At 40.0% G+C, this 18395-nt stretch overlaps 1 protein-coding gene across 2 annotated transcripts in view; it reads right to left on the bottom strand.

Moving 5' to 3' along the window:
* The window catches only part of UTP20 (UTP20 small subunit processome component), a 131729-nt gene that overhangs the window by 85408 nt on the left and 27926 nt on the right, over window positions 1-18395 (bottom strand). For both annotated transcript variants that reach the window (XM_014591769.2, XM_006141387.3), the window contains exons 13-21: window positions 16113-16265; window positions 15895-15983; window positions 14285-14390; window positions 12539-12689; window positions 11519-11581; window positions 10876-11034; window positions 6200-6276; window positions 4202-4281; window positions 3757-4000 (exon numbers count right to left, since the gene is read on the bottom strand). In XM_014591769.2, the coding sequence (XP_014447255.1) occupies window positions 3757-4000; window positions 4202-4281; window positions 6200-6276; window positions 10876-11034; window positions 11519-11581; window positions 12539-12689; window positions 14285-14390; window positions 15895-15983; window positions 16113-16265 (1122 nt within the window). The remainder of the gene's footprint in view (window positions 1-3756; window positions 4001-4201; window positions 4282-6199; window positions 6277-10875; window positions 11035-11518; window positions 11582-12538; window positions 12690-14284; window positions 14391-15894; window positions 15984-16112; window positions 16266-18395) is intronic.

Below are 18395 nucleotides of genomic sequence, written 5' to 3'. Positions count from 1 at the left end.
TCATGAAAGAGAGGGAAAGTGATAAAGCAAGCCACCAGGTTCAGGACTTGAACTGTGTTCAGCCATGTGGGAATCCAGCACTCCAACCCAACTATCACGTCACCTGTTGGTCCCAACTAGCTTCAATTTAAACACTATTTAGAACTATGCCTCTTTAGTCTCTTATGTGTTCCTGAACCCAGAGAGCCAGTCCTTGTAGGTTTCTCTCTGACATACCCCACGCACCTTGCACTGTTAGAATAACACTATTTCCTTAAGCTATTTCTTTACGGAAAAAACCTGGAAAATTATCATGGTAGAAGTCCATAGCCTACAAATAACCACTAATACTAGCTTGCTTATGTACACCCTTTCAATTCACAAAACAACTGAATGACCTTTGAAACAAGGCAAACAAGCCAAACTATCATTGTTCTAAATCTAAATAAATTTAAACCCCAAGAATTATGTGAAACAGAGAAATCATTAGCTCCCTCTCACTGTATCTAATGACCTGCGACGTCTTTGTTTGTAATCTTTGCCAGGATGAGTTGTCATACAAACTTTTTCATGTATACACTGGATCCTATCTGCTCTTATCTATTCCAAGATGTGGCTATAAGAATTTTATCACTTTTTTTCCGTTACCAATTCCCCCTATTCTGGATCATTTGTACCAGTACTATGTAAGTACATGCTGTTTACATTTTAAATATCTCCACCAACAGAAGATTTTTCGGTGCCCACACATCTCCCTCCACGTAACTTTTTGTTTCTTTTTTACTACAGTACTACTTGAACTTGTTTCCATTTTTCTTTTCTATTTCCCATTGAGCTTGTTTTAATTGGCTTTCATCCTTACCAGCTTAAACAAAACAACTTGTTAAGATCACTTCCAGAGGTCAATTCTTATTTCTCATCTGATTGACCTCTCAGACAAATTTAAACTTTTTAGCTTCATGATAGAACACGTGTGAGACAGAGAGCAAGTACTCAGGTACGAAAGGGTCCTGGCACGCCAGGATCTCAGGCACGTTCATACCCAGTTTTCAACCCCTGGATCCAAATCTGCAGGTGACTACGTGGCTTCTAGCACTGCAGTTCAGTTTGGTGACAAATTCACCACCAGGTTGAGCTGCTCAGACACTTCTGACTCAACTGTTACCTTTTAAAAAAAAAGTCTGTTTATTTAGAAAAAGAGAGGTGGGTTGGGACCAGGAGATGGTGTAATGTTATGTCGCTAGACTCCCACGTAGTTGCCAGTGGCTTGAGTCCCAGACCGGCAGTTTAAAACCTCATACTGGATGCACGTGCATATGTGCCCAAAATCCTGAGAGAAGAAAGGAGAAGGGACTGCAATATGGCCATCCCCCCTGGGGCTGATTTCTTGCTTTCTGTATCTCTGGCAAGCATACATGTCCTATAGCAAAAATCTCTCTTAAACAAACAAATAAGCAAACAAAAAACAAACAAACAAAAAAAAAAGAAAGAAAAGAAGAGTAGAGAGAAAGAAGTACCATCTAAACAGGGGTCCCCAACCCCCAGTACTGGCCTGGGCCACATAGGAGGTGAGCAGTGGGCGACTGAGAGAAACTTCACCTCTACTTCCAGCCACCCTTTGTGGTTGGTGTTACTGCCTGAGTGCCACCATAGGTCAGCTCAGCAGTGACCTCAGATTATCATAGGATCACTAACCCTATTATGAACTGTGCATGGGACAAATTTAGGTTGTGCTCCCTCATAAACATTTCTAATCCCCCCAACTTCTATCCATGGACAAACTATCTTCCATGAAACCAGTCCTTGGTGCAAAAAAGGCTGGGAACCGCTGCTCTACAGGGTCTCAAGCTGCAGTCCTCCTTCCCAGCCTTCATAGCCAGCCAGGTTGTCATAGACGTCTATGTCTGCCTGACATGTATAAGTTGACTGGTAACAGAATCCTGATCTTCCATATGGCTTCCGGCATGACACACATTGTGTATGTAACTGCAGTGCCCACAGTGGCTGGGCCTGATCACTCCCTTCTTGATGTATTTGCATCACTTCTGGGATACCAAGAGGGATTGGTTCTTCTACCACTTTTCTGGTCTCCCTTACTGGTGAGTTATCTCCAATTGTCAATACTGGTGTCAGTCTTTGGAAGTCTTCTCTTCCATGAAAGTCACACCCTAGGTAACTTCATCCCTATCTCGTAATTTTAATTACCATCCAAATATTAATGACTCAAATTTATTATTTCCAGACCAAAGCTTTCCCCTGACCTTTAAACTCCTGTGATAATGCCTACTTGACATCTCTACTTGGATGTCTGGTTAGTATTCTAAACTTAACACATCTAAAAATGAACTCTTAATCCTCCCACAAGCCTGCAACTCCTGCATTCCTCCTAACCTCAGTAAATGGTTAACTCTCTTCTAGCTGCTTAGGCCAAAAGCTGAAGACACAGCCTCTATTCCATCCTACCCTCTGCGCTTGCCTCTAAACTCTGTTCCCTCGCCCACCGCGCACCCTCATTCCACGTCAGCTCTGTTGGCAAGGCCCACAGGTTGATCTAGTTGCAATTCTTCAAAAATATATTAAAATCCATCATATAATATTCATCTTCACTGATACAATGTAAGTCAAATTAGCACCCTTTCCCCCTGGACTTATAATCTCCTCTCGATTGGTGTCTCTGCTCTCTTCATTACCATTCTATAGTGTTCTCTACACAGAAGCAAAAAAAGTCTAAGAAAACCTGAGGTCCTATCAGCTTTCTGCTTAAATCTCTCAATGGCTTCCCATTTCACTGGAAGAAAATCCAAAGTGTATCCTATCACTTAAAGGCCACAATTTTGTTAACTTTCTGAAGTCATCCCCAATCACTTTTTTCATTCTGTTGTGGCAACCCAGGCTGTTTTGTTGTTCCTTGAACAAGCCAGGCACACTATGGTTTATCTCTGGCTTAACCAAACCTGAAACCATTACATTTCCCATGTAATTGTTTAAAAAAAAACATATTTTTAATGGTGACTTAGTATCATTTTGCATATCATATTGCTCATCTTTAGTTTTAGAGCAATGAGACTCTCACATGGCATACCAAAAAATGTTCTTGAAAGCTCCTGTTGTTCTTTGAGTACATTCCTCAGCATTATGGGAGATATCAAAAGGCTCAAAACGGTGGCTGTGGTTGGGTCACTAGAAAATACTTAACAAGCCTCACGCACGCAATAAAATAATGAACAACAGAAAAAAAACAACAAGGCCTTTATAAACTGATCAAATTCATATGGCCCTTATTTTGTAACCTGGAATTTTTTTTATTACTATTTGTGGTCTGATTAAATTTTGATTCATATAAAATTAAATGATGAACAAAACCAGTTTAGTTGTTACTTGACAGAACTTTACAAGATGTTCCAGTGACTTGAGGATATGACAGATCTATAAAGAACTTAGTCAATTTGGTAGTTAGCACTTTTTTTTTAAGGTTTTCGCTATAGGGTATGTGTGCTCACTGGGGAGACAGTGAGAGGGAAAGTGAGAAATCACCCCGAGGGAGGTGGCCATGCTGCAATCCCCTCTCCATTTTCCTCTTGGGATTTTGGGCACACACACACACACAGGCGAGCCCCGTGGGATTTTCAAGTGGCCAGGTCCAAGATTTGAACGGTAGTCGCTCACGTGGGAGTCCAGCACCTTAACCACTATGTCACCTACTGGTTCCAATGTTGGAACTTCTTAACTCTTCTGCCTCACACTATACAAGGAACACATTCCTAAAAGAACACTTACTTGATAAATCTCAAGAAAAGTGGTGAAAGCTCCCTGGATCTTGGTTCTACCCTCTCTGGGAATTTTGCCAGAGCTCGCCAGAGCAAAAACCGAAAGTTAGTATGGTCCAGTCTCTCCCGACAGTCTGTTTTCAATGCCAGCTGTTCATGATAGAGAGCTCCCACATCTCCTTCCTGGATCTGCTCCTGACTTTCATCCCCAAAGGATGTCTCCTCCTCTCTTACAGTACTTTGCAGCTCTTTCTCTGAAAGAAAAAAAAAGAAGCCATCAGAACCACTACAGAAATGTTAAAATCTGTCCTATGTGTTTTTTTTAAGAAAGGCATCTCTAGGTTAAGATAATTCATGTCTTTTTGCTTCTCAACTTCACGCAGTGAAATTTTAGAGCAGTAAAAAGGAAACAACCAATCACATTACTGCCCACCCTCCCCACACCCCTGACATACCAGCATGTGTGGCTGCTTTTTCTAGATGTTCATAGTAGACCTTCCAAAACTGCTTATTTTCCATTTCACATGCATGAGAACTAAGAGAAATGACAACAAAGCAAAATGGTCTTTAATTGGAGGTCTAGCATAGAAAAAACCCAAAAGAATGAAAAGATACAACTAAATGTTAATTAGGTCATTCCTCAATGTGGCTTTAAACAACTTCTGCATTTTTTTCTAGATTTTTTAGAATGTCTGCACTGTACTAATTATTTTTTATAGTCACGAGAAACTACAGGGGAGCTGGTAGGTGGCATGGTGGTTAAGAACATAGGATTCCCACATGGCTGACCATGGTTCGAGTCCCAGACCTGGTGGCTTGCTTTCCCACTTTCCCTCTAGCTATATCGCTCTGTCCTTCTCTGGTCAAATTGAAAAATAAATAAAGTTAACAAAAAATCATTCTTTAAAAAAAGTGTTAAAAAGAAACTATAGGGTATTTTTTTAAAAAAATGAAAGTAGATCCCTGAAAGACTATTTTTAAACATACAACAGTGGGAAAGTGGCATGGGGTATTAGCTATGGCCCATCAAAGGAAGATGGTCACTGGACAGAAAAGTCCATTTGTTTAAAGATACTTTAAAAATGTTGGTTTTCTCTCCACCAAATACAAATATAATTATTAACACAAAGGCAAAATTAACAGTCATTAACTACATAAAAATTACTTTTCAAAACTTTGTGAGGAGACATTAGAGGAATCATAGAAAATGTTTATTTACTTTGATATCTCAGTAACAATATTCTCAATTTTTTTTAATACTCGTGGTCTTTAATTTTCTAAGACTATGTATAGATGTCACATAAGACATGAACCATAAATGCTGTTCACAACAGCAAACAAACCAATTTCCAAACAGAAAGAGGAGGGAAACAGTTGGCTCAGCCACTCTGGAGAACTGTAAGAGACAGTAATTGGAACACTGATGTTCTGATGGGGGCGACTGTAAGACATGTCAGATTCTGCCTATCTTCTAAAAGTACAATAAGACAGTGAAGGTGATGCTAGAAGGCACTGGTTTCAACATACTGGTCTGATGGCTCTGAAGGGCAGTAAAAGGTAGGCCAGGTGAGTCCAGTTGGAAAGGGATCTGTTTATTCTAAGTCTGCCAATAAGAACAGCCAGGTTTGAAAGGCCATACATGCCATACTTCTAATAAAAAGCCAGAGTAGACCATTTAAGACAAATGTCTGTAAAAAGGACAAATATCTGAGACACAGCATATGCATTTTCTATGTGACTATTATGGTCTCTCTCTCTCTCACTAGCTCTTTTATTTAAAGATTTTTGCTATAGGGCACATGCACTCGCTGGAGAGACAGAAAGCAAGAAATCACCCCCCAAGGTGGATGACCACGTCGCAATCCCTAATCCATCCTCCTCTCAGGATCTTGGGAATGCACACACAAGCACCTGGCATGAGTTTTAAGCTGCTGGGTCTAGAACTCAAACCACAGTCAACTACATGGGGGTCCAGCAATGTAAGCACTATGCCACCTGCTGATCCCAAGGTCCCTCTTTTAGAGCTAAAGTGATTTTGGATACTATATAGCCAAGGTGGTGAAAAGTCTGTATTTTTAAAGTATGTCTCAATGACTCAAGACATATAAACAAAAGTATGATTATTATAAATGCTTTCTTACTGTAAACAGTTTCAACCATCAAAAACTTCAATAATATAAAAGTGTCTGTTACATAAAGTAAAAAAGAGAAAGCACCCCAAAGTTATATCAATGCATAAAGAAACATACACATAACACTTAAACAGTTGAAAAGTTTGGCATCAGAGAAGATAAATGTTCATTTTCTTCCTCTTGTCCTACAAAGGATTTAAGGTAGCTATAAATACTTTACACTTCTATTCATTTAAATCATTCTTAGAAAGACTATAATCCTGGTACCATCGCTCTGCAGTAGTCAAAGCATAACAGTGTCATCCATTTAACCAAGCTTACCTTATGAGCTCAATAACAGGATCCCAGAGAGCACTGAAGTTAACATATAACATGCCTAACAAATACCGAAGTGGTACCTGCAATTACAGGGAGCTAGTTTAGTAAATGGTTACGAGTTACAACAGAAAGGCAGAACAGAAGCATCTAAATGCAAATATCCTGACTTGGGACTATGGGCAAGTGCATGCACCCTATAGTAAAAATCTCTATTAAAAAAAAAAAAAGGAATTAAATAGGAGTTTATTTTGATGAAAAAATTTCTTGAAACTGATCCAGGTTCTTTTTATTTTACTGAACTTTATTTATATTCATTTATTTATTTATTTATTTTAATTTGACCAGAGAGGGATAGAGGTGGAGGAGGGTGAGAAAGCAAGCTGCCAGGTGCGAGACTCAAACTGCTGTTGGACATGTGGGAGTACAGCACCCTTAACCACCATGCCATCTGCCAGCCCCCCAGTTTTTAATACTACACATTTTCTATGTCTTTTCTGAAGACCCCTTACAGTAGTCAAACTCACTTCCAATGTTCCCATATAAAGGACACACTTGACTAAACAGATCTGCTTAATGGTTAAACCCCATCCTACCAAACCCTGCCACGATCCACTAAGACAGACTCGAACAGAAGTCAGCAAAGCACAGATGCCACGAACCCAAGAAAGTGTGCCATGAGTGGCAGCTGAGGCTGTGCAAACAGGTGTCTGAGTTCTTTGAACTATACTTTAAGGGAGTTCAATTCAGAGGGCCTGAAGTTTCCTAATCATCTTGTGAAATGACTGTTACTATTACTTACGTTCCCAAGTGCTAGAATGCTAGTTCTATTATTATTTGGGACAGGGTTGTAGTAGTCTTTTTTCCAAATGAAATGCTAACAGAGGACCTTCACATATATAAACCAGGCAGGAGCAGAACTGCTCTTACATCTCGTTTAGTTTTGTCACTATGAATATTCTGAATTCTCTATCAGACATTTCCACGAGTTCCACTGTACTGACTGTGGATGACGAGGGATTGTTCTTTTCCCTTAGGGGAGAGAGATTTTCTTGGTTTCTCATGTTTCTTGTGCCTCTGCGGTGGTTTATGGTCATTCTGTGACAAAATCTCTCCTCCACAGTGCTTGTCTGAATACTTTGGGAATCAAGAAAATGAAGTTTAGAGCACAGCTTCCCTGAACAGGCAGGACATTCCTTAGCTTTAAAATAGCATCTTGTCTGAATAATTCGGCAATCTCCTGACTATTCTTACAAGCACATTTTTTTTCCTTATGTGTTTTTTAGGTAAACTAAAGAGTGTTTGTTTTTGCTTTTTTAGAGAAGATCTTGCTTTGTTGCTCGGGGCAGCCTTGAGCTTGAGATCCCCTTGCCTCAGCCTCCTGAGCTGCTGGGACTATGGCACATGCCACCATGCCAAGTCTCAGGTGTTTGTTTTTACTGTTACCTACTTCATGGCCACTGTCTGAGCCCGAAAACCCAGCCATATCCAATTTTAAAAAATGCTGGCCACTGAGACCACTATAACTTGAAGTGAGTATGGTATGAAAAGGAAATGGTTTTTTTTTTTTTTTTTTTTTTTTTTTCTTTTTTTACGCTTTTGTCATAGGGCACATGCACTCACAGAGACAGAGAGGGAGAGGAAGAAATCACCCCTTAGGGGGATGGTCATGTCACATCTCCTCTTGGGATTTTGAGCACGCACACATATGTACCTGGCATAGTTTTCAAGAAGCCTGATCCAGGACTCGAACCATGGTGGGAATCTAGTGCTTTAACCAACACACCACCTGCTGGCCATGGGTCATGTTTTCTTAACTAGTGCATCTTCAGCAGATTTAAAGAACCATTGCCTTTCTTTTTATTTATTTTCTTTAACTGACAGGGTACACACTTGCCAGAGAGAGAGAGAGAGAGAGAGAGAGAGAGAGAGAGAGAGAGAGAGAGAGACACACGCGTGCACACAACGAGAGAACCAGGCATGGTCACACCACAATCCTTTTCCTCCATTTCTTCATCCTGTCAGGATTTTGGGCATGCATGAACACAGGCCTTGTGTGTTTTTCAAGCTGCTAAGGCTGGGATTCAAACTACTGTCAGCTAAATGGGATCCATGCACTGTGCTTAAGCACTGTGCTACTGGGCCAGCCCAGATCTCTGCCATTCTAGAGAGGCGCCTAATATTGAAAATCTTCTTATATCTGAGTTATGACTAATACAAAACTTAACTTACTCAAAGAATGTTTGATCTAGTGAATTCATTAGGAAAAAGAAAAGAGACCAAACCGACTGACAGTCAATAAGTAGAATAATCACCTTTGTAAACAAGATAGTAGAAAGAGACTGAAATAGGATGAAGGAAAGAGCATCTGTATCAAACGAACAGGATTGGCGTGGTACCCTTGTCTCTGTCCAGAGCCTCTCAACCACAGCAACCTATATACGTTCTCTCAGACCTTCCTACTTTTATATAAACTCTTTCTTTTTCTTTTTGGAGAGGTTTTTGCTATAGGGTGCGTGTACTCGCCCTTCAGACAGAGAGATAGAAAGTGAGAAATCACCCCCCAGGGGGGATGGCTACGCCGCAATCCCTTCTCCTCCATTCTCCTCTTGGGATCTTGGGCACGCACGCACACACACCCAGCGTGAGTTTTAAGCCGGGTCGCGAACCGCGGTCAACTACAACATGGGAGTCCAGTGACATAGCCAATATACTAACTGCTGGTCCCTCTTTTTTTCTTAATTGACAGAGGGTGTGGATACTCACCAGTGAGAGAGAGGGAAGGAGAGAGAAAGCACTCTACTGTGAAAGTGGGGCATGGTCATGCTATAATCTTTTTTCCTTCTCCATCCTACTGAGATTTTGTGTACAGATGTACATGTACCTGGCATGTTTTTCAGGTCTCTGAACCTGAGATTCCAACTGTAGTTGGCTAAGTGGGATCCAGTACCCTTAACCACTAGACTATGGGATCAGCTCTAAGCTACTCCGCTTAAATAAAATTTTATGCCCTCAAGATATACCCAAGCATCATCCCTTCCAGAGAACCTTCCTGAGCACTCTTCTGCATTTATCATATCCTGACCCACTACAGAACAATGGCATGTTTCCCAGGCCATCTCATCCCTGAGACATGATCTCTTTGAAAGCAGAAGCTGAGTTCTTGTATTACCAGCATCCATTAATTGATGGTCAGTAATTATACTCAAAAAAAGATTAATTTCAATAATCCTAACAGCTATCATTAAATAAGTGCTTAGTAGGTACCAGGTACTTTTCTAGCATTTTATAATTATCACATATAATTCCCAGAGCAACCTGTGAGTTAGAGACTATTATGTTCTATATTTCATAAATAAAGAAACTAAGTTGCAGAGCAGGTCCCAGCTCAGGAAGTGGCAGAGCCAGGCACTGATTGTGGCAACCTCGACGACTCTACTGTGTGATGGTACCAGTAACCAGAATAATCAGTTCTGCTTCCTTATTTAACACTTCCGCATCCGACACCCAAACTACAATCATTTATACTCTACCCTTTGGAGTCCTAGCTTTTAAAGATAAAATCTGCATTTTGAAACTGTTACATCAACAAAACTAGTGTAGAAAATATTTTGTTGACAAGGGATCATTGACAAAATTATCCAATTTATTAAGCTCTAATATTAACAAATTTAGATAATTACTAACAGTGAAGTATTACACTGGAAGCTAGGAAAGCTGCCAGGTCCAGGATTCAAACTACAGTAGGCCATGTGTAATCCAGCTCCCTTAACTATGAGACTAAAGGGTGGCCTGAAATATTACATTTCAAAAGGTTCACATCCTTACATGCTATGACTGAATGACAAGAAACACAAGAGCAACTCTGAGTGAAACTAATGCACAGACGCATCCTCATTCCACCAGAAAAATCAATTAACACCATGGAATGAGGACTGGTCATAACTGCTTCACACCTTCACATAGTTAGAAGGAAGTTGAATAGCCCTACTAATAGATAGATACTAATTTATCTATTTTTATTATTTTTTTAAGAGAGATTTTTGCTATAGGGTATGTGTACTTGCCGGAGAGACAGAGACAGAGAGATAGATAGACAGCAAGAAATCATCCCCCAGGAGGATTGATCACGCCGCAATCTCTTCTCTTACATTTTCCTCTCAGGATTTTGGGCACACCCACACCCAGTGTGAGATTAAGCCACCAGGTCTGGGACTTGAAATCTCAACTACAGGGGAACCCAGCAACATAACCATTATGTCATCTATTGGTCCCATAACCCTACTATTTAAAGGACTGGGAGAGCTATGTAACTTAAAGCATTGATGAAAGGGGCCAAGTAGTGGACCCACATGGAAAAGGTCCTGGGTTTGCATTTCAGGACTTCCCTGTTCTGGGTTCATGCTTTCATGCCGATGACCTGGGTTGGTTGGGACAGGGGTAGACTGTAGTGTGAGGGCCTTATTGAGGTGCCTTTCTCTTTCTCTCAGTGAAGAAATAATTTTTTTTTTAGGCTCTAAGAGGCGTTTACATTTACCTTGCTTTAAAAACAATTATTATTATTATTTGTTGTTATTAATTATTACTATCAATGGGGGACAACTATATATATATTGATATACTTCCAAAAAGGGAATTTAAAACATAAACTAAGGAAAAAACAAAAAGGATACTATTTTTACCTCTTGTAATGGCCCATCTGGAACTGCAGTCTGCACCACATCATGTCTGAGTTTTCTTAAATGAAGAAGCTTCTCTCTGTAATCATTCACAGTTGCTGGGACAAGTTCTGCCTGGCGTAATATAGCAAAAGCAGACTGCCGCTCTGAGAGCCCGTCATCCTGAGCAACAGAGAAAAGCAAGGAGGCAGGTCAGCATGGTGATTTTTCAAGAATATTAAGTATGACCAAAGATCTAAAAGAGAAAAACTGGAATATGTTAACGCTTTAAATGAAGAATGCAACACTTTTTTGGTTAAATGATTCAGTTTTTCCTCACAGCATTTACTTTTCAGTAGATAATTTAGGTTTAGCACAGAAATTAGTTAAAAAAAAAATGAGGTGGAACTGGAGGTACTGTTGCGGATAATCCTCATGATACAATTTGTTTATGTATACATATAAAATGTCTGAAAAGTATTCCCCAATTAACTGTGGATTTTCAGTAGTGACCTTGTTGGTTGAAGGAATAAGAAATATTTTTTAAAACTAAGATTTTATGATATTTATATACTGTTTTAATATCCTATGAAGACATTATTTTGGAAATGAAAAAAAATTTTCAATTATATTTAAAAAAGAAAACTGTCCAAAGAGTTAAAAATACCTCCATCAATTCTGGAAGATGAATGTCAAAGTGGTTCAGGATCCTTATTGTCAAAAGCCGAATCTAAAGAAAAATAAAAGACATATTTAAAATCCCAAAGTTGTAACTGTAGGAAGACAGATTCATAGTGACATGTAAGTTTTATAGAAGCAAGACAAATTTACCATTTGCCCAGAGTAATACATGCTTATTCTATCCCGTATTTTCTATCCAACACCAAACAACACTTTAAATAATACATGGAACAATTAATAATAGTGTGAACTAGAGGGCCAGCAAGCAGCCCAATGGCTAAGGTGGCTGGATTCCACAAGGGCCAACTGCATGGTTCAAGTCCTGGACCCAGTATCTTGAGAAGTATGCCAGGCATGTGTGTTTATTGTCCCCAAAATCTCAAAAGGAAAAAGAAATGGAGAAAGGACAGCCATGTGACTATTCCCCATATTGGGTGCTTTCTCACTCTCTCTCTCTGTCTGCCTCTCTCTGGTCAGTGCATATGTCCCCCTGGCAAAAATTTAAAAATAATAATAATCACACTAGAATTAGAAGGTAAAGTTGCCCCTAAAACCACGTTGTTCTGTGTAAATAAGCACAAAGAAACTGATTAGGTTTGCGACACAATTGAACTGGGGATTTTGATTCCTCAATAACATACCCAGGTATTTCCACACCTGAAGGAGCTGCAAAATCACCTGGAAAACTTCCTAAACTGAAAACTTTTCAACTCTGCCCTAGTCCTCTGCTGGACCTAGACTTGGTATTTTTAAAAACAGTCTGAGGGGACCAGCAGATGGCGTATTGGTTACATTGCTGACTCCTATGTAGTTGTGGTTCAAGTCTCAGACTTGGCGGCTTAAAATTCACACATGTGTGTTCATGCCCACTAGGGGATGATTTCTCGCTTTCTGTCTCTTTGTCTCTCTGGTGAGCACACATGCCCTAGAGCAAAAAAACTCTCTTAAAAAAAAAAAACAAAAAACAAAAAAACAGAGTCTGAGTACACACCACATACAGTATTACCTTGGATACACCAGTTGAAATGTTTGCTTGCAACTTAGGAAATAATTCCATTAAAGCTTCCTCAGAAAGTGGTCCTTTGCAGCCACATAAGGATAATCTGTGATAATAGAGATCAGCCAACAGCAACACAGATGGCTCTAAAGGAAACATTCTGCAACGAGACATCAGACCGAAAGTGCATCACATACCTCAAAGCATTTTGACTATAATATAACCTACAGAATATTATCACTGATGAAGGACACACACAAGGTAGTGTGTAAAAGTTGTGCCTGGATATTTAGCCAGCTGAAGAACCTAAGGCCTAGCCAAAGTGAGTGATGTGCTCAAGGACACATGCTGGCTAGAGGCTAGGTGGGGACAGAATATGCTATTCTGACCACAAACCACACGCTCCCTCTTCGATCTCCACAGTTATCAATAGAAGGGCCTATCACGTAAAATGGGACACAGGGTGTCTGCGAAGTGTCTGCTCTGCACCAGGCCCTGGGCTAATGAGGATGCGGTACAAGGAGAGGTCTGGCACACAGCTCTGGTAAGGGCAGCCCAGGTCTGAAGCCAGCTCTATCACTCAGCAGTGGGTAACCTTGGGCAACCTGATTAACTTCTACATGCCTTCTTTACGCAACAAATATTTACGGAGTGCCTATTACAAGCCAGTGACTTTTCTAGACACTGTGGATACAGCAGCAAACAAAAGACAAAATTCCTATCTTCCTGAAACTTATATTCAAGCAGGAAAAAGTAGCCAGCAGATAGCATGGGACTTCAAAAAGTTCATGGACACAGAAATTAATGTACAAGTTTATTTTGGTACAAAAGTTTGAAACCCACGCATAGTTTTTTTTGTTTTGTTTTTGAGAGATTTTTGCTATAGGATACGTGTGCTCGCAGAAAGAGACAGAAAGGAAGAAATCACCCCCTGGGGGAATGGCCACGCTGCAATTCCTTCTCCTCCATTCTCCTCTCGGGATTTTGGGCATGCACATTCACGCGCCCAGTACGAGTTTAAGCTGCTGGGTCCGGGACTCGAACTGCAGTCAAATACATGGGAGTCCAGTGACATAGCCATTACACCAACTGCTGGTCCCCCCATGCATAGTTTTTTAATAACACACATTTTTCATAAACTTCCTGAAGACTCTCTCATAAATAATTGATAAATATGATAGTGCCAAGTGTCACGGAGAAAAGAAAATTGGGGCAAGAAGGGTAGCGAGAGATCCAGCATGGAAGGGTTGGAGGAGAAGCCAAGTCTAGACGGTACAACCAAAATCAGGGGCTGATAAACTAAACTTAAAAAACAAAACAAAACAAACTGATTGTTTCAGTATGTGGCAAAAAGGCTACAACCACATCTTCTGAAATTCTGATCATGCTGAGCTAAGGCAGACTATGAAAATATGGTAAGAACGTGTATGCCCAAACCACCAAAGAAGTTACCAAAATGTCAACACTGCACAAAATTATGATGGGGAATAATCACCATTATGCTCTTTAAGACTTTACAACACGAATTTACATACACAACAAAATACCCCTTTATAAAGACGGATCTTCAAAGACAAAAGATGTGCTTGTTTTAATTGGAGGATCTAAATCAATATTAAATTTCACTATGTGATTGAATATCAGTCAGGTTATTAAATAGATCAAAATGACTTTTATTATGTCTAAGATTTCACAGAAACAGAAGTTTCTATATCTTTCTTATTACTAAGCTGAATGGAGGATATGCTTACTTACAATACTAAATTCTTCACACGTTCCACAGGAACCAAATGAAGAAGTTCAGAAGATTCTTCTAAACTTAGCAGTGTATTTACAGCTTGACAAAGAACAAATAAGTTTCCTAAGGGCAGATAAACAGGAGAAACTGTATTATTTCTTTTCTTTTTTTTGGAGAGGTTTTTCGCTATAGGGCATGTGCGCTCGCCAGACAGAGAGAGACAGAGAGACAGAAAGCGAGAAATCACCCCACAGGAAGGATGGCCATGCCGCAATCCCTTCCCCTCCATTCTCCTCTTGGGATCTTGGGTGCGCATGCACACGTGCCCGGTGTGAGTTTAAAGCCATCGGGTCCGGGACGCGAACCGCGGTCAACTACATGGGAGTCCAGCGACATAGCCATTATGCTAACTGCTGGTCCCAACTGTATTATAACTGTATTATTTCTTTGACACAACTATCAAACATCTCGTTTATCTAATAATTGCTATTTATAGAAATAATGACTACTGTGCCAAGTAGTCATTAATCCAATGACTACTACCCATAACTTATTTATTAATGGTATTAGTCAAACATTTGCTTAGTCTCTAGGCCAAAGTCTTCAAACTATGGCCCACAAATCTAGTGTGCAGGCTGTTTTTACATGAACTATAAACTAAGAGTTGTTTTATATATATATATTTTTTCCTCTCTTTTTTGGAGAGGTTTTATTTTTGCTATAGGGCGTGTGGGCTCGCCAGAAAGACAGAGAGAGACAGAGAGACAGAAAGTGAGAAATCAACCCCCAGGAGGGATGGCCATGCCACAATCCCTTCTCCTCCATTCTCCTCTCGGGATCCTGGGCACACATGCACACGTGCCTGCCATGAGATTAAGACACCGGGTCCGGGACTCGAACCGCAGTCGACGACATGGGAGTCTAGTGACATAGCCATTACGCTAACTGCTGGTCCCAAGTTGTTTTATATTTTCAAAGGGTTGCTTAAAAAAAAGAAGCTGGGCCATCCAGTGGTATGGTGGTTAAGGCAGTTGGACCCCAAATGGCCAACTGCCTAGTTCAGATCCTGAGCTCGGGGTGTGGCAGCTTGAGGAACATGCCAGGTACAGGTTTATGCACACTCCCAATCCCAAAATCCCCAAAGGAGAGGTGAAGGAGAAGAGATTATGAACAGTCCCTAATGGGGGTGCTTTCTCACTTTCCCTCTCTCCAGCAAGTGCATGCACCTTCACACAAATTGAAAAAATAAAAATAGAAAAGAATGCATCTTGCTTAGGGTAAACCAGTGGAAATGCCTGGAGCATAAAGTCTATGCTAAGAGCAGGAGGGGTGTGGGAGATGGGGACAAAACACAGGCTGGGGCTTAAACATGAATGGTCCTCTGTGCCATGACAAGATTTTTTAGATATGACACTTTGCCTTCCTTATGTTCAAGCCAGTTTAACTTGCTCAGCCCAATTATGAGGTACAAGTGAAATGCATTCATTTTATCTGTTGTTCCGGGTTTACTATACAGGGGGTAATGCCAGAATACAATGTTAACACTATTCTCTGGTATTTTACGTGTTTATGGTTACTGTGGGTGTGCCAGAAAAGGAGAAGAGAACAAGTGGTGATTATAACTGACCTTTTCCAGAGCTCCCTCTGTCAACAGCCATGAAGAGTGACTCTATGAAGCGTGTGATTAGAGGTATCACCTTCTCTTTCTCAAGAGGTCTGTCCAAGAAGTGGGGAGAAACAGAAAAAAGTGTACACAGTCTTTTTCACAGAATGACAACGATGGCTAGTACATTTTAATTAGCATGTTAAGTAGCTCTTTCGAAATGAAACAGCTTCTTTTCTTACCTAATATGAGGCAATACTACAAGAACTGCCCAGGTGTGTGAAAGGTAAGTCGTGTCTTCATTTGGGGGTAACTGAATAATAGATAAGAGATAGTCCAATACTGGGAATGGTTCCTCCCCTTTCTTGGATCTAGTCTTCTGCTTTACATAGCATCTGAAGGATGAAAAGATAAAACATGTTTTAAATAGGTGAGAATATAACCATTCCCCTTTAGCTTGAAATAAAATTGGTTCCCTTCACTGGGGAGTACCTGGGGGGAGGAGGGAACCAGTAATGGTGAGTGAATATCAACAACTAAACCAATATGAGCTTTTTTGTTTTTTTGGAGGGGTTTTTGCTATAGGGCATGTGTGCTCGCCAGAAAGACAGAGACAGATCAAGACAGAAAGTGAGAGATAACCCCCCCTCCCCCCGGGGGGGAGATGGCCATGACATAATCCCTTCTTCGCTCTCCTCTTGGGATTTTGGGCATGCACGCACATGTGCCCAATGTGAATTTCAAGCCACCAGGTCAATCTGAACTGCGTCGGCCATGTGGGAGTCCAGTGTCCCAATCACCATGCTACCTGCTGGCCCCTTCACTGATTTTCAGTGAGAGACTTTTTCAATTCCATTGGCTCTACTTCCTTCTACTCCTAATTTAATTTGCTTCATAACTTAAAGCAAGTCTCTTAGGTATTACTTCTTCATTTTACACTGTTGGGCGTGTTTTCAAGAACTGAAGAAGTAATTCATTGGAATGAAATAACTAGCTAAACTTTCTGCACTTCTCCTTGCCTTTTGGACATGCATTTTACTACTTTAAAAATACAGAACAGTGTTGCAAAGTTGCTATGGTGACAACTGACAAATACCACTAAAATGATTATGATTTATAAGTAATTTTCTCCTGCTGTTTTAATCTGATATAGGGTTACTCAATGACACTTTCTCACATGACATCAGGTTTGGGGTATCTATTACTCAGGTACTATTCCTGTCAGCCTCTCTCTATTTTGCCAGTGTGTTATACCTCAATCTTACTTGAAGACAAAGATCTAACAAAGAAAAGTCTTAAAAACGTTAAGTAAAATTATTTGCTTTACAATTTATCCTTCATATCCAGTTTGGTTAGCTTGTTACACAGTAAGAAGTAGAATATTGGGTTTTTAACTCCTATGCATTAAAACCAATCAAAAAGTTATATTCTTTTTTGTTTTATACTTACTAAGCCTTTAGAAATTATGATGGACCATGAAGTTAACTTAATTATTTAAGAGCCACCCCATCTTGTTATATATATATATATGTATATATATATATATATATATACATATATATATATATAACAAGATGGGGTGGCTCTTAAATAATTAAGTTAACTTCATGGTCCATCATAATTTCTAAAGGCTTAGTAAGTATAAAACAAAAAAGAATATAACTTTTTGATTGGTTTTAATGCATAGGAGTTAAAAACCCAATATTCTACTTCTTACTGTGTAACAAGCTAACCAAACTGGATATGAAGGATAAATTGTAAAGCAAATAATTTTACTTAACGTTTTTAAGACTTTTCTTTGTTAGATCTTTGTCTTCAAGTAAGATTGAGGTATAACACACTGGCAAAATAGAGAGAGGCTGACAGGAATAGTACCTGAGTAATAGATACCCCAAACCTGATGTCATGTGAGAAAGTGTCATTGAGTAACCCTATATCAGATTAAAACAGCAGGAGAAAATTACTTATAAATCATAATCATTTTAGTGGTATTTGTCAGTTGTCACCATAGCAACTTTGCAACACTGTTCTGTATTTTTAAAGTAGTAAAATGCATGTCCAAAAGGCAAGGAGAAGTGCAGAAAGTTTAGCTAGTTATTTCATTCCAATGAATTACTTCTTCAGTTCTTGAAAACACGCCCAACAGTGTAAAATGAAGAAGTAATACCTAAGAGACTTGCTTTAAGTTATGAAGCAAATTAAATTAGGAGTAGAAGGAAGTAGAGCCAATGGAATTGAAAAAGTCTCTCACTGAAAATCAGTGAAGGGGCCAGCAGGTAGCATGGTGATTGGGACACTGGACTCCCACATGGCCGACGCAGTTCAGATTGACCTGGTGGCTTGAAATTCACATTGGGCACATGTGCGTGCATGCCCAAAATCCCAAGAGGAGAGCGAAGAAGGGATTATGTCATGGCCATCTCCCCCCCGGGGGGAGGGGGGGTTATCTCTCACTTTCTGTCTTGATCTGTCTCTGTCTTTCTGGCGAGCACACATGCCCTATAGCAAAAACCCCTCCAAAAAAA

This window comes from Tupaia chinensis, unplaced genomic scaffold, assembly GCF_000334495.1.
Source record: "Tupaia chinensis unplaced genomic scaffold, TupChi_1.0 Scaffold000054_1, whole genome shotgun sequence".
Lineage (NCBI taxonomy): Eukaryota > Metazoa > Chordata > Mammalia > Scandentia > Tupaiidae > Tupaia > Tupaia belangeri.
The sequence above is the reverse complement of the archived record's forward strand: the minus strand, read 5'-3'. Positions and strand labels throughout refer to the sequence as shown.